This window comes from Tribolium castaneum, chromosome 9 (assembly GCF_031307605.1).
Source record: "Tribolium castaneum strain GA2 chromosome 9, icTriCast1.1, whole genome shotgun sequence".
In the NCBI taxonomy this organism is placed as follows: Eukaryota; Metazoa; Arthropoda; class Insecta; order Coleoptera; family Tenebrionidae; genus Tribolium; species Tribolium castaneum.
Window position 1 is genome coordinate 11,517,184 of NC_087402.1, and position 22,404 is coordinate 11,539,587.

The 22,404-nt window shown below is 32.7% G+C and overlaps 2 protein-coding genes across 3 annotated transcripts; both read left to right on the forward strand.

The window, feature by feature from the left end:
* Positions 1–3,242: 3,242 nt before the first annotated feature.
* Positions 3,243–19,023, forward strand: LOC663436 (mucin-2). Of its 2 annotated transcripts, none has more exons than XM_008194652.3 (3): positions 3,243–3,449; positions 17,202–17,801; positions 17,849–19,023. In XM_008194652.3, exons 1-3 carry the CDS (start codon positions 3,368–3,370, stop codon positions 18,982–18,984), a joined length of 1,818 nt encoding a protein of 605 aa, XP_008192874.2. In that variant the 5' UTR covers positions 3,243–3,367; the 3' UTR covers positions 18,985–19,023. The 2 variants fall into 2 exon arrangements, with proteins under 2 accessions (XP_008192874.2, XP_976452.1); XM_971359.4 differs by lacking the exons at positions 17,202–17,801; positions 17,849–19,023 and adding exons at positions 3,641–4,120; positions 6,117–7,022 and having other exon boundaries at positions 3,259–3,449.
* On the forward strand, positions 11,340–13,783 carry LOC100142247 (mucin-2). Its single transcript, XM_001815654.4, has 3 exons — positions 11,340–12,503; positions 12,555–12,755; positions 12,808–13,783. Exons 1-3 carry the CDS (start codon positions 12,425–12,427, stop codon positions 13,707–13,709), a joined length of 1,182 nt encoding a protein of 393 aa, XP_001815706.2. The 5' UTR covers positions 11,340–12,424; the 3' UTR covers positions 13,710–13,783.
* Positions 19,024–22,404: the final 3,381 nt, after the last annotated feature.

A 22,404-nucleotide genomic window follows, 5' to 3' on the forward strand; every position in this document is an offset into this window, starting at 1 on the left:
ATAGCTTAGGTAGCCTTGTTTTGGATCCAAATCACAGAATCCATGTTGGTTCAAAATTAGGGAAATCAAAGAAAATTTTTAAAAATCACAAAAAATTTTTAAAAATTAAGTAAAATTTTGAGAAAATCAGAAGCTATAACAAACCAAAAAAAATCTGCTTTACAAAGTTTGAAGTTCTTTGAAACAATTATAAAAAAGCCAAATAGCCTAGATGTGCCTGAAACCGCTTTAGTTTGGCTTATTATAATGATTTGCTAATTTGCTAATAAATTCTTCTTTTCGAATTTCTTCAAGACTTGTCCTAATTTTTTAAATTATTTTCAGCGATTTCCTCTGCGGTTTCCCATGCTGATGCATAAAACGCATTATTTTTGATAACAGCAATGATTTTTGCACTTGCTTCATTGGAAACTTAAATTTTCCACTATTGCTAGCTAATAAACTAGTCAAAATAGCTTAGGATCATAATACTAGATTATTATAACGCACTGCGACATAACACCTTGTCGCTCATTTAGTCATTTGTGTCATTTGTCTCTAAATAAGAGCAAAAGTTGCTTCGGAGTAAGTACTTTCCTCTCTCATTTTCCTCCCTCGCCCTCGACAGGAAATAATGTTTTGTCTTAGAATATTTGAAAAGTGTAAAACCATATTTTCTGATAAAGCCGTTGAAAAAATCATATACAGGCTGCTCCGTCTAGAAGTATTGGTAGTTTTAATAACGATAGTCATCTGAAAATTTGCATAATATCGTACGTCCTGCTCAATGAAACTATTTTCAAGATGATGACACTTCCGGTTATACCGGAGTTCGCTATCAACTTCCCTATTTTAAATAGAAAGCTATATACTTTTTAATGCGGTTTTGGATTACTAGAGTTATTTGAGAGTAGTTTTCATAACCCTTCCCTATACCTAAATTTAGCCGTTTACGAAATATTTAGGGTTTTTAATTTTCTGTTAATTTACACCTTACAGTTCTAAAATCGATCTCAGCAATTTTTAAAAATTTAAAAAAAAAAATTTTTTAGCTCATTTGAAAGCGGAAGCCTTGATCTGTTGTTTGGTGTTTTCAAATTTGTAAAAAAGAATAACAAACCCCAAATTTTTAAGGATAAGTTTTCTGAACTTTAAGCACCCAAGACTTAATTTTTTCAAATGAAATGCCACAAGATTTTATTTCTGTATTAGTTAGTATTCCCTATAGTCTATACTTATCTGTGTTAATTTTCAAGATACAATAAATTTTTGTTGGAATTGAGAAATTCGTTAGCCATGGGACTTTTCTGATATTTTGCAATGGAAACGAGAAAAAAAATGTAAAAAATTAAAGTTTTTTAAACCAACATTCAATGAATTTATTTTGTTTTCACAATCGGACAACACAATTTTGAACAGAGTATGGCGTTTGTTTAATCAGAAATGTTTTGATGGACAACTATGCAAAGATAGCTCTTAGTAAAAAATTTTCTACTATGTCAAAAAAACCAACATAACTACAAAATTTTCACAGACAGGTATAGAGAATGTTAATACAGATCGATGCAGAAAAAAATTCTTCTCCATCTAGTAAAATAAAAATTGGAACTTGAAAAAATTAAGTTATGGGTACTGAAGTTGTTCAAACTTCAAACCTTAGAATTTTTGAGTTTATTATCCTTTTTCCAATTTTAAACATACTAGAAAACAGATAGACTGTCTCTTTTAATTCTCCAAATATGATCTCGAAATCTCTAAAACTATGAAAATTACCGCTTTTTTAAGTAAAACTAAAATATCTCAAAAACGGTTAAGCTTAGGTATAAGAAAAGCTGATAAAAACGGCTTTAAAATAACTCAGATAATTAAAAAATGCAGTGAAAAACGTAGCTTTCCATTTAAATTGAGAAAGGTGATAGCAACTTCTGGTATAACCGAAAGTGCCGCCACCTTGAAAAAATTTTCATTGAGTAGAACTCAACGGATTATGGCTGAGTACCAATTTTCAAACAAATATCTTTATTAGAACTATCAATAATTCTAATATGGGGTTCAGACGAAACTGATTGTACACAATAACATTGGGGACTTAATTTATTTTTGGATCTTTATGTCTTTCCTCCCTTGCTAAACAAGTAGCTATTTTTCTAATAAGACACTATTTTTTGCATTGCGGATGTACATTTTAAATTCCATTTTTCCATTTTTTTTACTAATCTGGTCGATTTTGATTAGTTTTACTAATTTATTTGAAAAAAATACAATGTTTTGAAACGACGCAATAAAAGCTTTACTTAAAAACATCAAAATTAAAAGCCACATCTAACAATCCAAATCAACTTAGAGTCATCAAATCACTTTATTTTGAGAAAGCACAATACCTTTGTGAAAAACTTCGACTTTCCACGACTATTTTTCTTCAGAAGGGGTTTAATGGTCTGGAAACAGCTCAAACCCTTTGATTTTTGCTGAAAAATTTTTAGACTCAATAATTTTTTGCTTTTAATTATCCTATGCATGACTTAAAATGTCTTTTTTACAATCCTTACTTTTTAAAAATTCTAGCGCTTTAGATGTTCTAAAATTGTCAAGTTTCGCCCATTAACCAGGGAAATTGGTTTCTGATAATTTCTCATTTATAAACAAAACTAGAATGTTTGAGGTCGTTTCATTTGGCTGGAAACATTTTTGTAGTGGATGTGTTAAAGATCCCTTGCCTATAATTTTATAACTTCCCTGTCAATGTAAAATAAAACGAGGAGTAAACCAACAGATCCATTTGCTCATGATTTCCTCTCATTTTCGCAAAAATTTTTATAGATTTGTAATAAATCCTGTGATTTCCTCTGCGGTTTTCCCTGGACTTAAAACCAATGATTTAAAACGCTTTATTTTAGCCACAAGCAACGATTTTTTCACTTGGTTTGGTAAAACTAAAAACTAACAAAACTAATTTTCTACTATTGCTTGCCACTAAACGAATCTGAGAATAACTCAGACCGCTTTATTATTTTTGTGTAAAATTTTCTTAGAGTCTTTAACATTCAATAATAATAGACTAGTCAACTCGAGCAGCACACGCTGCGGTAAAAATTGTTTCAGAGCACAATCCAAAATACTTATTAATCATTGACTCTGATAATGATAACAAATCTAATTTAATGAATACATACATATTTACATATTTTGATTAAAACCAAAAACCTGATAAGTGAATCATTTGTACGTAATATCCGACGTTACCCGAATTGGGAAAATTGTTTGAAGTTAATATCTCTTGTATTCGTCATAAAGTGACCTTTAAGTATCAAACTGAATTCGCAGTACTAACACTGCAGTCTGATATTTAAGTGAGACGTTAAATGGTCGTAATTACACTTAATCCAACATGGAATGTGTAAAAACATGCTTCTTGATATTTGTTCTTTTAACGTTTGTTGAATTGTACCAGTGTGGACGTTATGGGGGATGTAAGTACTTTTTTATTCAAAAACTCTTCTAATAAAATAAACAAAGAGTGACTGTGTGGTGCTTTCTTATTCTTTTCTATTTTTTAACTTCTTATTTGTTGCTACTAAAAATTAAAGACAGGTAAGTAGCTTGCCAATATTTCCTAAAGCATGAGTTGTAGCTACTCTAACTTAAAATTATGTTTTATTAGCTCGTGGAGGTGGTTTTGGTAGAGGGAGCAGCAGTCGTGGGACATACCATTCTCCATCACCTTCATACCATGTCCCATCACCATCATACCATGCCCCGTCCTACCATAGCCCTTCATACTCCCCATCGTACCGCCCAACCTCAAGACCATACCCTCCAGCTTATGCTACTCCAAGATATAGACCCACCCATGGCCCAAGTCCTCCCCCATACAGAGCACCTTCAACCTCTCGACCTTATCAAGCCTCAACTCGCCGACCTATGTCTCCAGCTAGTACTCCAAGACCTTATTTTGGAGGAGGAGTAACAACTCGTCGATCACAATACTCAACTCCAAGACCTTATTTTGGAGGGGCGACCACAAGACGCCCTTATTATCAAACAACTCCAAGAACTGTGGGTGGTAGTGGGTGGAATTTACCTCCACGACCTGGGCAAGGACCCATCGGGCCTCCGAAATATGGGTACAGTCAAGGATCAGGTCAGTAGTTATAAATTTGTACGAAAAGAAAAAAAGTTAACCTATCATTTTTATTCCTAAAAATCTTATTTCCAGTTCTTTTCCAATCTTGATTAATGACTGAGTTTTCAAATAATTTTGTTGATTTACTTGTTTTTAAAATATCTTCAATATAAATCAATAAATGAATCCAACTTTCACTTTTTTTCTTGGATTATAAACAATAAAAATACATAAGCTGTTCCTTTTCTGAATTTAATTTTCAAATATTTCATTCAAATCTTATGTTGCTTCAATTTACAAATCAATTTTTTCTTCTCCTCGTTAATATTACTTTCTCCTTGTTTCATGTAGATTTCTTTTTATAATTCTCCATTTAAAAATGCAGCCTTTATGTATTAATGTTTCACATTCATTTTTTCTTTTCCTGCTAGTACCAGAATATTTTTTTGTCGAAACACAGTTGTTAATATTTAATCCTTGGGAAAAAAATCTTACTTTAAATCGATTGCATCTTACTTTATACATTCTTTTATGAAGTCGGCTCTTCTAAATTTTGTTCAACAGAATTCAGTTTTATTTATTTTTACGTTAAGAAATTCTACTATTTTCAATTTCATTAGTATGATTTATTTCATGATTCTGTTATTCTACAAGTTTCTTTCTTTCTTTCATGTTCATGTTCCTCGACATATTTCTCGATGTCTTCAAAATGCCTTATTTAACCTTCTTTATGAAAAAATTATTTCCACTTCCTTCTTCCTCATTAATTTCTTCAATTCATTAAATTAGGTGAAACTATTTTTTTATTTTAGTATGTTCCACAATTTTAACATTTCTACTAAAATAAATTCATTATTTTAAAATCTATAAGCTTTTGATCCATCTTTACAACCAACAAATACTAATTTTATTTCAAGAATTTTTTATCTCATTTTTGCCTTTTTTTGGAATCCAGATATAAGCTGTACTGCAAAATGTTCTCATGCAAACCTGTTCTTAAGTTTTTCTGTGTAATATTTTATGAATTCAGAAACTTCATTCTTTGCTTCTAACAGATACACTTTTGGATATAGACTAAAATCGTCAATTAATGTTCACACCCGGTGTAAGAATTTGCATTGGTCCAATCAGATCACTGTAAATCACCTCAAGTATATATGATATGTTTTTGTCGATGATTTGTTCGGAAATAATATTTTTTTCATCTTTCCTAGGCACATGTCTCACATATCATTGGCGATTCACATTTGAAACAATTAAACTTGGAAACTCTTGTTACTAAATTTTCTTTAATATCTTTTTTACAGCTTCATAATATCGATGTCCAAATTTTCTGTGCCATAAATAAGCATAAAATGAACTACCTTACATCAAATTTTTATTGAATCTTCAATTTTTAAGATTAAACACAGTTATTCAGTTTGTAAACTTTTTCGTTAATGAACCAATGAACCATGAGCAATTATTCTGCTCCCTTTCTTAATTTCACAAACATTTCTCTTAAAACATACTTGTAGTTACAATTTACTTAATTTTTGCACCGTCAGTAAACTTGTTTCAGGATAAGGGACATTAAGAACATTAAGAATCAAATGTTTTATAGAATGGACAATCAAAATGGTCAAATGTATGTGTATTGTGTATATGTGTTGCTCCAAAGTCAATACACAATGAACCAGTTAAATTAAATCATTTCTAAATATACCAAACAAAATAATTCTTTTCTGCTTCAATATGTTTTTTTTATTTAATTTGATATAATGTGTATTCACCTCTTCACCTAACACTGAGATTCATTAATTCATTATCACATTCAAGTGATTTTCCATATTTCCTTCTTCTACCAAATTCACTCAGCACAAGCTTTTTAGAATAAAAATTCTATTTGTTCGAATAGACCTTCCATGGTAATTCCTTAGAAAATAATGAAAATATATGTTAACTTCAATCTTCTTTTTACAAAGTTAATTGGCGCAGTCAGTAGGATTTGCAAAACTTAATTTTGGTCTTTTAGGACCCCAAAAAATCAAAATTGTGAACAAGTACAACTATCACTATCCCGGGTACTACCACATCCCAGTGCAACAGTACGGATATCCTGGTTATTTCTACACCCCTTCGTACTACCATTACAGCAGTCATGATACCGGTAGTACCGCTTTGGGATTCTTCCTGGGGTACTCTTTAGGGAAATTGACGACACCCACGTTTTCGCACCATTCGTTCTACGATGGATATACGCCACGGTACGACCATTACACCGTCCATCACTACTACCATAACCGCGATGCAATCCCACAAAGTCAAGAAATCCGAGCTAATACCATCGTGGGCTGTGTTGGAGATAGTGTTACCATTTGCCCAGTTAACACCGTATCACTTTGCACTTCGAATGGGGCCCTCATGTGCGTTGCAAGTGCCACTTCGACGGTACCATGTACCGACAATAGGCAAATCAACTGTGTCAGAAGTGTAGTCCCGTGTGTTAATAGCACAGCACCGGAATGCAAAAATTCCAATCAGAATACCACAACGATCAATATTCCGTGCATTTCCAAAGCAGAACTTTACGGAGATTTGAAAACGATTAATAATACGATAATCCCAGCTAATGCCACTTTGTTGAACACAACAGCAGTTAATAATAGTACGGGTACCAACGAGGTGTCAACGCAATACCCTATTACGACAACCCCAGTACCACATTTAAGAAAACGAGATGTAGCCCAAAATTATTGTGTCACGATTGTGGCTTTGCCAGCCAAAAGACAACCAACTGAAGGAGAGCAGTTTTTAAGCGATGCTAAGTTTCTAACAGGGAAGTTCTTCGAATCGGCTTGGAATTTATAGTCATGTATTAATCGTTTAGGTTTAAGAGTATAGGAATATTGTTAAGAAAATAAAACAGTATAAGTTTTTATTGTTTAAGTTTTTTATTTATTAGTTTTATCTTTAATTATTATTAGAAAGATAGAACTATTTTTATGGAAGTGGTGATTAAAATTGAAATGGCACCTTGACACATAACATATAATGCTGACACTGATAACCTTTGATAACAGATGATTTTATAGGAATAAACATCAACAGAACTATGTATTTCAGTTGCTAAAGTTATTAGTATATGATGTAGGTATTTTAGAAGCGACCCTGAACATTATTCGGTCATAGTGCAGATTTCTTTATTTTTTCATAAAGGAATCACTCACGTTTTTAAATTTGAAACGCGGTTTAAATATTGAAATTGACTTAAAAATTCACAAAATTGTATCAAAAATTTGCAGCTTTTATTTTTTTGCGTCCTGATTTAGCTAAGACAGACTTATGTTTTTACTGCCTAATTTTATTTATGTTTATTTCCTGATTTGTCCCGACTTCATGACAAAGAAACCAATTTTAACGCGATTAAAAGTAAATCACACGTAATGAACATATTAAATTGCATTATTCATATTTTTTTATAATATGCTTGCAGAGCTGTTCATAATGCACTTTCAGAATTCATTTTTATCTCAAAGACCAATTATCATACAGAATTTAGTATTTGCATTTATGGTATATTATGATCAGTGTGAGGAAATTTTATGGGATGGCCATGAGGCCACAACCGATCAGTTGACTCGTCGTAGCGCTCTCGCGATGTTCATATTTATCGATGAAATGGTCCGATACAGCGCGTGCATTGGCGTAGTTTACTTGGGGTTTATACAATTAATATTACCGGTCGCTTACAAAAATCTAATTAAAACATAAATATTATTGTTTTATTATAATTACGGAGTACCCAAGAAAAATTGTGGCAATAAAATAGTCGCTAATTTATTAAGACTGCGGTATATTTGTTGAGATTATTTTCTGAACCAATTTTAAAATAGTCGCTAATATCAGCTTCTGCTTGGCTAGTTCAAACCCTGACAAGGCACCTAATTTGACATAATCGTTAAAAAATAACTTCATCATTTCCTCAATCTTACATGGACACCAATAAAGATGTTTAATACAGGGGAGCGTAAGTCACTATTACATTATGAAAATGTTACGTTTTAATTCAGTGGAAATTAAAATTAAAAACTAAATAAAAATATTTTAATCATTTTCTCTGAGAAATACGTTTGAATAACTGTGATTCTTTCTAAATTCTCGAAAACTGATTCCGTTTTGCGGTTAAAATATCTTTGAATTTCGAAAAAGATCTTTCTACATCACAGCTGGTTACAGGAGTAAATAAAAAGTTTGGTGCTAATGCAAAATATGTCGAAGGTGGTACATTATTCGCTATTTGTTTTAAAATCGGGATTTCTAGTAACTGCATCAATTTTTGCATTAAATTTATCTTGTAATGACCATTCTACAGAATTTAACTCTATCAACGTAGACCCAAATTTCTCAACTGTATAATAAACTGGATAATTTAAAATTTTACGTTTCTAGAAATTTGATCGTAGTTGGAATATTTGAAAAATTGTTTTCAATAAAATTAAGTTGAGAAACTAAATTTGTGGTTAAAACTAAAGTTTTACTTTGTTTAATGCTTTGTGCATCATCGTTTAAAGCAATAAACAAATGATTTTAATTGATTAAAATTTTTAGAAATTTGCTTCTAACCAAGTAGTACCCCAGCGTGTAAGTACAATTGTTGATTCGTCAGAAACGTTACGATTTGTATATTTTTTTAAAAAGGACTTTAAAGAAAGATTATTTAGTTATCTACAAAATGTGCTCGGGGTGAAATCGCAACGTATTTCCCTTTGAAACGTGGTGTGGTTGAAAACATTTCAAGGGCTAAAAATGGTAAATAATTAAAAAAATATTAATGTCACACCAAAGAATTCTTTGAAATGAATTACAATTTCGTAATTTAGTTCTACTGGGTCACTTTTATGCTTTTTAAATAAGTACATGAGATAAAAATGTTCTTTTGACTTTTTAGATATTATTAAAATTAACAGAGAGTTAGGGCGGTTAAAAGTAAAGGTATAATATTAATAGATAAGTGACATTAATTATTTTTTAATTATTTACGAATTACGATTTTTAGCTCTCGAAATGTTATCAAAGGCGATGAACACGCTTCAGAGGGAAATACGGTTCGGTTTCACCTCAGGCGCATTTTGCAGTAATTTTAAATTGCAATAACTTGGTGAGTCTTACAGATAACGAAATGATTCTTGCACCAAAAATTTATTTCAAGTATTAGCTTTATTTCGTCTCGATTATGTAGGAGTCTATCTTTTAAATTAAAAAACTTTCTCGCATCTCGAAAATTTCACTACACAATTATGCATCGTTACAAGAAAATGTATTTTTTTTTGGTTTCCCTTTATCAAAACTCTACCTTGTTAAACTACGTATAAATCTGCATTTATTGAAAATTTGTTTGGAAAAAAAACGGAGTTTCTAGCTTTATCCAGAAGGAAGATATGAGTATGTAAACGCAAAATGTGTCCAATTTTAGGTGTTTGCAAATTTTTAGCTAAAACGTCTTTTCAGCCCCTTCGCGAGGGTTGAAACAAAAAATTCTTTGTCTAAACATTTTTTAATACTCTTTCCTAACTTATATCAACAATGCAAGCTGTTCCACAACATTTCGATTTAAAGGTTTATCTGACTGTAAGCGCGCGCCCATGCACTAACCTTCGCCCATAAAATTTCCTCACACTGATTATGATATGATTTTTATAAGACGCATTTTGTCGCACGGACGGATTTAGGAGTAAGTGCGACAAAATGCTTTTTAAACGAGTTGTCATACAGTTTTTTCTACTTCGCACCTTTTTTACCAAAAAAAATAATTTTGAAATTTAATGAATTTTATGACAGTTGACAGCATTTCCTGTGCAATTAAATTAATAATTTGGATCGTCATTAGTTTATTTGTAAAATGTTTTCTGAAAGTGTCCAAAACGTTTTGCAATGTATCCTTTTTAACAAATACGGGCTTTTGTGGCAAATACGTCGAATTTGAAAATTGACCTAAGGATAATGAGATCTCAAGTTGCTTACTTGCACTGGCTTTGGAAGTTATGTTTGTATATTACTCGAAAGGTGTTCGAAGGGATTACATATCAGGGATAGTACAAAAGCCTCTAAAGGTTGGTATTTGATTAAATTAAGCACTTGAAACAGGTGCCGATTTAAACTGACACTTCTCTCAGATAATTGTCAAAAAACTAGATTGTCAACATTATCCACCTAAATTACTCTGATTTTTAGCGTAATTATTATAGCAGTCCCTTGGATATTACGATATGCAAATCGCGTATCGTAATGACCTCAGCACGAAACCAAAGTAGAAAAAATCCTTTTTGTAATTTGCCGCCATTTTGATGCTTTAATAGGCATCTTAAAGCACTCAGCGTCATCAAAAGCGATGGTTGGCGAGAAGCAAATTCAGGCCCGTATTTTTTCGAATTTAACAAATTTCAGAGGGCGTTCGTGCAAAATTACCTCCATTGTCATACAAACTCTTGTTTTTTGACAAAACTTTAAAAAACAAAAATAACAATTTTTGTTTAAAAACGGCAAAAACGGGGCAAATTACAAAAAATAGTATAAAAACTCGTTTCCTAAGACCTCGAAGCACTCATACTTTCAAAAAACTCGTTTTTTAAAATAAGTTCGTGCTTTAAGACTGGTCTTATGAAACTTGTTTTTTAATATAATTAATATATATTTTAATTTAATATAGTTTAGGTAATCAGTAATAACGGATTGTTTAACGGATTTAATGTTTGCCAAAACGAGTGAGCACAGCGAATTGGACATTGGACTGTCATTACGAACATTTTTTTCTTAATTCCGTTGTAAATTAAAAATTTATTTCCTCAATTTTATTTTTTTAAATAGTAAACAAACCAACTTGCCTCGGCCGTTAACGGGTAACGTAACGAAATTTACTAAGTAACTAGTTAAGTAATAAATTTCCTTACATTACTAATTAGGTAATAAGTAACCGTACATCACGTCAAAATTAGACACAAAATCTAAATCAAATTGTGACTAAATAATGTTCCATGCAAATTATACGTTAAAAAAATATTTAAAAAAACCTAATAAAAGTAGCACAATTCTTTATATAGTTTTATCAAAAAGCATCCTTTGTTTTAGACTGAGATAATCATAAAATTTTGATTAATTAAAAGTTTAATATGTACAATTAATTAATATTTATTATAAGGAATTGTAATAAAATTCTGAAAAAAATTACATGTAAGTACTTATATGTAGAAAAAAATATAAAGTATTTAAATAGCAAGCGCTATTTAGTCACATTTCTGTGTGATTTTTAGTCAAAAATTAAACTTTAAGTAAGTAGTTTTTAAGGTAACAGCAAAAATACGTTTAGACCTTATATGCAGGGTGATTTATTTATGAGTTATTTCTGAAATTTTTTTAGATCTTAGATGCAACTAAAAGTGCAACCAAAACTGCAACTTAAAATTAATTCGATTAAACGGAATCGAAAATAGTTTTTACTCCTAAAATGATGATTAGTTAATAACAAAATTTTAGCAAAACTGTCAAAACAAAGACAGAACAATGCAATCCTAAATTAATTTTGTAATTTTTGAACAATGACGTATAGATCTGGCCAGCTAAAAATAAACAGAAGTAACCCATAACTGGCTCAACCTTTATGTGTAAGAGACTTAAAAAAAAATTTGAAATTAAATATCTGGCATCTAGTCATTTGATGAAGAATTATTTAGACAATAATCTGATTACGCTTTTGAAAACTTTGTTAAATTTAAGGTACCAACTACCTTAAACCGACTTGAAAAGTCACTACATTGCTTCAGTTGATTCGCTAATGATATAAAAATTAAAAAATCCAATTATCCAGTTTATGAGCTAAACACAACATAAAACGCTCCAGAAAACACACTGACTCTGAGGAACTGAACAGGGAGCAACAACATCGAAAACACTGGAACAAATTTTGACACTATTTTATCCATTTCAAAACATCAGCAAACTAGTTCAACGCATAAACAATTCGATTGCTTGTAAACAAACAATAAATCTCACATCAAATACCAGTAGTGGCAGTAGTGGCAGCAGTGAGTACTCGATTACTATTGTGCATGTTTCGAGAAAACGGTACAATTTAACGACCTTGCCTATATACCTTGTATTCGAATTAAATAAAAAACATTGAAGGCATCATAAGGTATTGAACTCTCAAATTACGTCTACTGGTACCACCTCCACACCTGTGCACTGACCAATACCAAACAAGTTTCACTTCAGTGTGTGTTAGACCGTGAATCTGTAATCTCCCAAACTAGACAAGTGACGGTTTTCCAAATAACAAGCCTAAAGATGAACAGTTTCAAAATTAGTTTAGTGTTGGTTTTACTGGCAGTGATCGACTTTCACCAATGTGCTCGTTACGGTGGCTGTAAGTACCATTCAAACAGCTAATCTCGAACACAACTTGACCAATTTTTAGCAAGAGGTCGAGGTGGTGGTAGTTACACCCGACGACCCCATCCACCCCCCAGTCGACGCACCACTAGCCGACCTCGTAGCACTGCCCCAACGAGTTCTAGACCACCGAATTACCAATCAACTAGACGTCCATATCCCACCGGAACCACCCCCAGCTCTGGGTGGAACATACCTCCCAGACCCGGCACTTACCCCCAACAAAGTAAGTTATTAGTACCAGTTAGGTTAGGGGAATCATAACGATTTAATTTCAGGTTATCAAGGGCCACAAAAAGTTACGATTAAAAATAAATACAATTATAATTATCCCGGACATTACTCACTCCCAGTGCAGAACCCGAGCCACCCTGGGTACTTCTACACCCCAACTAGTTATCACTACAGTAGTAGTGATACGGGAAGTACCGCTTTGGGATTTTTCCTGGGTTATTCCCTTGCTCGTTTGACAACGCCCACGTTTTCGCATTATTCATTTTACGATGGGTACAGACCTCGGTACGACCATTACACCGTGCATCATTATTACCATAACAAAAACGCAGTGCCACAAAATCAGGAGATTCAATCAAACACAATCGTTGGTTGTGTTGGCGATAGTGTTACTGTTTGCCCATCGAACACTACATCACTTTGCACCTCAAATGGGGCCCTCATGTGTGTTGTTAGTGCAACTTCGACCGTACCATGCACTGACAATCGGCAAGTCAACTGTGTTAAAAGTGTGGTCCCGTGTGTTAATAACACAGCACCGGAATGCAAAAATTCGAACCAAAATGCAACAACTGTGAGCATACCGTGCATTTCCAATGCCAAGGTTTATGGCGATGTTAAAACTGTCAATAATACGATTGTAACAAACTCCACAAATGCGAATTCGACGACTAGTTCCACTCAATATCCGATAACTACAACACCAGTGGCGATTGTAAGTTCAAGTGATGGTACGACATCGACTTATTCAACGAAATATCCTATAACTACTACCCCGGAACCCTCCACGAACCCTCCAGTTCGGAAGAAAAGGGAAACGGCGCAAAATTTCTGTGTTACTATTGTTGCACTCCCTGCTGAGAAGAAACCAACGGAGGGGGAATTATTTTTGAAAGATGCCAAATCGATCGTTGAGAAATTTATTGAATCTGCCTGGAACTTGTAGGTTTTTTTTAACTTAATGTACAGTGTTGTTATTTCATATTTATATGCTCAAAAATAAAAATTATGTTTTATAAATAGTTACCTAAATGCACCCTACTATTTTTACTTTAATAAAGATAAACTAGCAGTTTTTCTTTAATCCCAATTTAATACTATTGCCTCTGCGTCAGTAAAGTGTATTAAAAAGCATCTCGAATATAAGCCAAAAACTCATCAAATTAGAGAGCCTATTTTGAGCCCAAATAAGCTTACTTAGTTTAAAGATTCTGCTAAAACAAGCTGAAAAATCACAAAACTGTGGAAACAAATTGAACGCTACGTAATTTAATAAAACTCGAAGCACATTTACTATGTTTGTATAAATATGTAAGTGGGTAAACGCCACGTATACGCTGTTTCAAAACTATAAAAACGCCAACGTTGCATTTTCTCTCAAAATTAGCTGGTATAAATTATTCATGCATAGCTAATGTAATTTATTCTTTCAATGAGAGATCTAATCAATAATAACTCTTCTAAAATTTTCATCAATTTTATTTAAAAAAAATATTCGATAAAATGCGACGTTGATGTTTCTATTGTTTTCAAACAGCTAATATAGACATAAACACTAGGTGAAAATTATTTTTTTCAAAAGTTTTCTAAACAGGATGATTCTTTTAGGGCCTAAATTAGAAACTTTTTAACTTTTAATTTAGCTAGAGCTTTGAAATTTTTCACATTACCCAAATTGACTATTTCTGATTTAACTAAATTATACAGAGTGTCTCAAAATTGTACAAAATCACTTCAGAAATTCAAATGTAGAAAAAAATTAAGATTGAGAGCTTCCCCACAAAGACACACTAGTTTGAAGATCAAATCCAAGTTAAAAATTCATTCTGTGTTTATGGCGATTTATGGTTTAGATAATTGTGGAGAAAAATAATGTAGAATTTTTTTTTAATTAGTTTCATTTTGGAGTAAATAAATCTTAAATTTTGGTAATTTCCGTCTTATTTAATAAAAATTACAAAAATTTTGAATTTTTTCTTCAAAATAAAGCTAGTTTTTCGAGAAATTGTTTTACATTATTATTTTTTACAATCATCTACACCATAAATAGCAATAAACACTGAAATTTTTTGCCTGCATTTGATGACATCTCAATTCAAAGTGCACCTGAATTGTACCTTCAAACCAACGTATATCTTTGTGGGGAAGCCCAAATCTTTATTTTGTTTCCACATTTGGAGTAGTGAAGTAATTCTCTACAACGCTCTGAACTCGAAATTTGACAAATTTTGAGACACGCTGTATTTTCGAAATGACTGAACTACCAGAACAAAGAAAAATTGTCATTAACTTTGAAATTTTAAATGGTAACGACTTATTTTTATTGCTTCGATAACCGAAGGTTTAAGAGGTCCTCTATGATTTTATGAAAATGATAATCAAAAATTTGTTATAACACCTTGTTTTTTGAATGGCAATCAAAAGAATATAATTTTTTTAAGAAACTTTTATCAACATTTTCTATACCTACTTGCTGTTTTAAAACTATAAAAAAATGGCAACAGTGCACTTACCTACATTTTTTGGAGTCAAACAAGTCGCAAATTAAAACTTTATGTGTTTTTATTTTTAAAATATATAGTGACAAATCTAAAGCCAAGAGATTAAAATAATCAAAAGAGAAAACCAACTGTGAAAAGTCTCACTTGTTTTTATAGTTTTGAAACAGATAGTGTCTCTAATCTTAAACAGATTTTAGCTTACTATTTTCATTTTTAATTGAGTAAACTTTAGAATTCTACGATAAAGTTGTGCAGCTAATTAATAACAATGTTCAATTTGCCCACCATTTTCATTCAAGAAGTTCAAAACTCGAAGGTAGTCTGAGTAAGTTACTTTAAATAATTCACTAAGTTATAACAAGCACTAATTAAATATACTATTGTTTTACTGCTTTTTCAATAATAAAGCAGCTAAAAAATGAATAAAATATTGACGATTTTGCTAAAAAAAACTTAGCAAAAGTAATTATCTCGTAAATGTTGATGCTCTTCAGGTTTCCGTTAAGAAAATAAAGTAGATTGATTTAAAAAACTGAGTTATAGCTTACAACAGTTATTTAAAAAAATACTAGCGTTGTAATTCGACAGTTGACAATTTTAAAAATTTTAGATGACTTTTCGAATCTTCGGTTATCGAATACAAAAAGAATAATTTATTTATCACAAAGGGATTAAGACCAGTAAAGTTTTGAATGAACCTGCAAATAATTTTGTGCCAAAAAATTTGGCATAATATGTTAAAAACTATGACAGATAAGTACATTTTGCTCAGTATGAAAAGGCGGCGAATTCAAAAAACCAATAAAATAGGTGATTACTATTTAAAATTTCAAAGTTACTCGTAGTTTGTGAAGTTCAGCCACTTTTAAAATTATTTAGCTAAATCAGGAATGATGAAGTTGTGGCCAAAATTTTGTAGCTCTATTACCTGTCTCAAAACTATAAAAAACGCCAACGTGGCATTTTTTCTCAATATTAGATATTATAAATTATTCATGCACTTCAAAAAAATAATAGCCGATGTAAGCGACAAATTTTGAGCTAAGAAAACCCAACAGAAGATCTTAATTTGTTCTTTAATTCACTCTAAAATATGCAAATGCGTTGTTGCAAAATTCTAATTAAACTGGCATAGGATATAAAATGCGACGTTGGCGTTTTTGTAATTTGGAACAGCTAATAGATACATTAGAAGTTAAAAAGTTTCCCCTAAGAGAATCAGTCTGTATGTATCACCACTTAGCACTTAGATTATTTCCAATAGGTAATAATTAAACCAATTAAACCCAGGTCTAAAAAAATCAGAAACTAACTGTCATTTCAAGCTTTCCAAAAAAAAACAAAATAAATATTATATCAGAAACAAAAGAACAAAAAAACCTTAAAAATTCAGTCAATTTGGAATGATTAGGTGCGCCTTAAAATCGCAAAAATCGCCCAAATTACGTTACCTTAACTAATTTCAAACAACTTAACTCGTAAATTCTCTAATTGTTGACGTGATATTAACTGTTTTTTGTATTTTAAATTTTTTTGGACCCCAAAATATTTTCAAAGAAAATACTAGCCCGCAAAGAGAAGTTGAACAGTCTGAAGTTTCGTCGAACTAGAATGAAATTTCCTATGTAAATTTAGGCTCTGAAACATAACAAACTCACGGCCCACATCAGCCACATAACAAGGGTGCAATTAGAAACAATTCCCCGAATATAATAAGCACCTTTCTCCCCCAACTCCTAATTAGATAAACATTTCTTGAAACTGTAACAAATTTCTCGTCGAGCGGAAGATTGTGAACTAGTCCGTCGTAAAATGCGTTTTTATTGCAATTATGTTTCAATATTTATCAGTGCAGACGTTGCGGTAACGACATGGTCAATAAACATTGAACGAAAGTAGGACATACGACCTGTGTTTGATTGAATTTTTATTCCCAGCTTACGACGACGAGATTCAATCAACTGTGGGCCCTGATAATTGGGGGTCAGGACTCCAAGCACTTGCTTACCAATCAAAAACCACAAGGAGGAGCAGAACCACACCACGAAGAACAAACCCTCCAACAACACCACAAAGGGTTAGAACTACAGCCCGGAGAACAAACCCTCCAACAACACCACGAAGAACTACCCAACGATGGGTGGAGGTAACAACCAGAAGACCCACAACAACCAGAAGGTCCACAACAACCAGAAGGTCCACAACTCCCAGACGTACCCAACCAACAACAAGGCCTTGGGTAACTGTTACAACAAGAAAGACTACAACTACCAGACGTTGGATAAGTGTTACAACTAGAAAGCCTACAACTACAAGACGTACCCAACCCCCAACTACACCCCGACCTCGACTGACTACCACAACCCCTAGACGAACATACCCAACTCCAACTCCAACCCCTTGGTGGAAAACTAAAAGTACCACCAGATGGACACCACCCACTAGAACCGTTACAACACGAAGGCCTAAAACGACCACTAAACCATATTACAAGAAAGACATGTCTTGGGTTGACTTACCACCTCCTCCTGGATCAAGTCAGTACTCTTTTGTTGCTAACTTGCCAATAATCAATAATTTACAGAAGTTAAACATGGGAAAACAACAATTAAAATCGTCAACAAATACAATTACCACTACCCCGGCTTTTACACAATTCCCGTTCAACACCCACACTACCATGGGTACTACCAAACTTACTCAACCTACCACTACACTACTTCTGATACCGGAAGTGGTATTCTTGGATTTTACTTGGGGTATAAGTTGGGTAAATTATCAACACCCACATACTCACACGAGTCATTCTATGATGGATACCGCCCACGGTATGACCATTACACAATCCATCATTACTACCATAACGCCCAAGCCATTCCTAAAAGACAAGAAATTGTTTCCAATGCTATTATTGGTTGTGTTGGAGATAGTACTACTGTATGTCCAGCTAATACAACATCACTTTGTACCAGCGATGGTACCTTAATGTGTGTGGTGGCTGCTACAGCTCTGATTACTTGTAAAGACGCTAACAATCAAATGGTAAGTTGTACGAGTAGTACCATGTCTTGCGTCAACAATACAGCACCGGAATGTGTTGGTACTAACAAGCCTAATGTCGTGGTGAATATACCATGCTTATCGACGGCCGATATTCACGGTGATATCAAATTTGTCAACAATACCATTGTAAAAAATACGGTACCACCAAATAATACCACCACAGAAAGGATGAGCTATGGTAGTACTTATGGTTCTGTGCCTTTAATTAACAATAATCAAACACTTAATGGTACCACAAATCGTGCAAATCTCAATGGGACTGAAGGAGAAATGAAATATATCAACAACAATGAAACTTTAGCCATAAGTAATGGTACCATAAATGGTACTGAAGTAATTCCAGGAAGCATAAAATATGTTAATAATAACGAAACTCTGGCTACACTTAATGGTACTACAAATCTCAATGGTACTGAAGGCGGTTCAGGAGGAATGAAATATGTTGATAATAACGAAACACTGTCTCTTTCCACAACTCCAAGTAGTACTACTTCGGAGTACTGGAAATGGAAGCGATCAGTACCTCAAGCATCTCAACAGTTTTGTGTCACAATAGTGGCATCACCTGCGAAGAGAGAGCCAACACAAGGAGAAGAATTTTTGGCAGAAGCCAACAGTCTATTGCGAAAATTCATCGAAACTGCTTGGAATCTCTAGTGTGAAAGTTGCTTTAATAAAAATTACCCTCGATTAAGACCAGCTGCTTTACGTTATGAGCTAATTGCATTAAAAATTGATTCTGAACACTTTGCTGAAAGCGAGATAAATTTTCGCTTGCAGACACAAAAATTTTATGTTCGCTGCATTCCAGCAACCGGAATTTATTTCACTTATACGTTTTCTGTTATTCCGGCAAAAATTCCGGTTCGGTGATGTGATTAAGTCAGGATCTGAAATTAATCTCCAAACGCAACCGATGCTCCTTAACGATGATAGTTCCCCCAACTTTAACTAACACTATTGTATAGTTTGTGCCAAATTCAGACTTCGAAGTTGATCTATTAAATTAGCTTTCGAAAAATGCAATGACTTGTCCCTTATTAATTCAATTTAAAACTCGAACCTACCGTTGCAAAAGTTTTGATGAGAATAACTTCTTCCTCTACAAGGGTTTAGCTCGTTAAATGACTAAGAAAATTGGACTAGGGCTTTGCCTCTGAATTAATCACATTGGTTGAGTTAGCACTTAAAAATAGGTTTATCACTCGGCGGAATTTTCAAACGTAAACGCGAATATTTTGTGACCCTGAAACTGGAACAAGGCTGAAAGTCGTGTAATTTCAGCACGACACCCTTGAACGCTAGTTTCATAAACTCAAATGGAATAAACATCTCTCACCACATTTATTTCGCTCCAAGACGATGAAATAAATCCATTACAAATGCGACGCACTTAAATAAAGAGCTAATATTCACCCTTCCGCCCGTTTTATTAATTTATTTTTGCTTCCCATCTTTTCTTATTAAATTCAGTCCAGCGTCGTAAAATGATGGAGAATAAACGTGACACTGTGTGCATAACAAATTCAACTTACCGATATCCGGTGTCTCGTCTTTGTCATGATCCGTCCATTCGGAGAACTGTAACAAATAAATCAATGTTTAATTATAAAATTTTAGAATCGGGGCGTAATTAGGTTGTGCCGAAGAGTGGAGAGAAAGCTCTTGACTTCTCGACGTCTTCCTAGTGGTCGATATTTACGACTTCCGCCACATATCTGCCACGAACGAGTCCGAGAATCTACTTTTCTAGTTTCCTGTACATATTCAAATGACGGTGGGCTTATTGAAATTTATGGCCTTGCTGAAAATAACGCCGAGATGATGCATGAGATGGGAAACCTTCTGCGAGTATATTTGCATAAAAAGCGGCTTTTTTACATATTTTTTCATTAATTGAAGCTACAATTCTCTATTGTTAAATTGTTATTGGAACCTATTTCTGCAATCATACTTAACCCCATATTGCAAGAAATTTATTTCTGAAACGTGTGGTTTTGCACACATAACCGAGGATATTGGGTTTTCTAATCGCATTTATATGGGATTCGCATTATTTTTGCAAAAGGAATAAGACACCAGTTCTCGTCGAAAGCAGTAGCTGGCAATTAAGACTGAAAAACTTGGCTTTGCATTCGTTTTATCCCCTAATTTCCAATTCTATTATCAAATTGAGTGCGGCTTTTATATTTTGAATAAAAATATCATTACAAAAGCAAATTCGCAATGAAATTTTTACGTTGAGTAGGCAAGATTTCTGTCGTAAAAGACACGAAATGAAGTTGTATAAGTTCCATTTCGTTGCAAATTTTATTTTTAAGAGACTTGGAGTTTTTAATAACGTTACAGGAGTAATATACACGGTGTCCCAGCGATTTAAGAAAATCCATTATTGATCTTTAAAGGTTCAATGCTAAATTAATTTTCAGTTAAATATTAACTTTAGGTTAAAAACCTTTTTCCAACTTCGGAATAACCTGACTCTTGAGTTGTCTTTCCTAACTCAGTGTCAAAAGCGATAAAAGCGTTCTAGTTCGGAATATGGATTCGGATGATGTAAATGCCTATAATGGTCATGAGGAAATTCCTAATCGGAAGCAACGATCAAAGATTTTGTTTATCACTTCAGTTATTTGACGAAGTTGAAAATGTAGTAGGAGATATATTAAAAAAAAGTTACCTACATTATTTTGAGTCGCTTTCAACACAGTTGAAAAAGAGTAGAAAATTATGCATTTCCTTTTCCAATATTTCCTCTTCCATTTAATTTATATCAGTAGGTGCCTGAATTTTGCAAAAATCTCCACTAGTTTGTACTATATTGTTTTGTGATCGATTATTTTATATTTATACTTATATCATTTTTTATATCACTTTTTACCTTCTTCATCAACTTTTTCAAAGTTTGTTGTTTTCTTCTGATGTTGCTTCTGACACAATATTTTAATACTGTGTATTTAGCGACTTCAAATTCACATCAAAAAACATTTGCTACACTTTTAATACCAAACAAGTAACAACATAACAGCATTTTTTGACAAAAAAGATAATCAAACCCCAATTATTTAACGTAAATACGTTAAATTAATAATATTTAGGTTGACTCAGAGTTATTTAACTCTAAAGTTAATTCACTATTGAAATAAAGGGCCCTTACTTTATAAAATTACAAAAGCCGTAGATACGAATCCCCTGCATCATCTAAAATTATTTTCAAATATACAGAGTGTTTCAGAAATAATTTACATAACAAGCTTATGTTTTTTTAATGGAACGGTCTAGATTTTTCTGCAATTTTCGACGTAGCTTTCAATACTGATCAGTCATTATTTTGCCTAGTTTTTTAAATAATTTGATTTTTTGACTAATACACATTTGTTTTTAAGTTTATTACACAAAAACTAAGATTCCTTGAAAAATAGGACTTTCACCACTTTAAAGAGCAAAATTCAAAATTTAAATTAGTGTCAGTTGTTTGGGAGCATTGCAGTTAGGTACGTAAAAAAATAAGAAGTTTGTTAAAAACTGAATAACTTGAAAAAGTTAAATGAAACAACTTATTTTTTGTTTTTGCTTCTCAAAGATTATTAAACTGTCTATGTAAAATATAAAGGTTTAAAAGCCTAAAGTTAATAACTAAAAAGACATTTGACTTTAAAAGTTGATTACAGCAACAATGCACATTATTCATAACTTCATGAACATTGTTATTATCATAAAGTCGGATCACTTTTGTAATATTGGGATATTAGAGATTTTTATTGTTACATTCGGACCAAGTTTTGTTACTAAATTTGATAGTTGGCAATGCTCTCACTACTGTCATGAAAATTTGAAGTTTGTCTTTGGCATTGTCAAAATTAGCGAATTTAAAAGAATTAAGCGAGCAGCAACGAACTAGCCCCCTATTGCTGTTTGTATAACCCCATGAAATTGGCATGGGGGCCCGCCAAGACAGTCTGCAACCACTGACAAAGGTTGTTTTCAATATTATGACAAGAGAGTTTAAATCAATCTGTGGCTCATAAAACACGCCGAAAAGTCTTCAAAAGCTTTCTCCACTTACTTCTCGCTAAG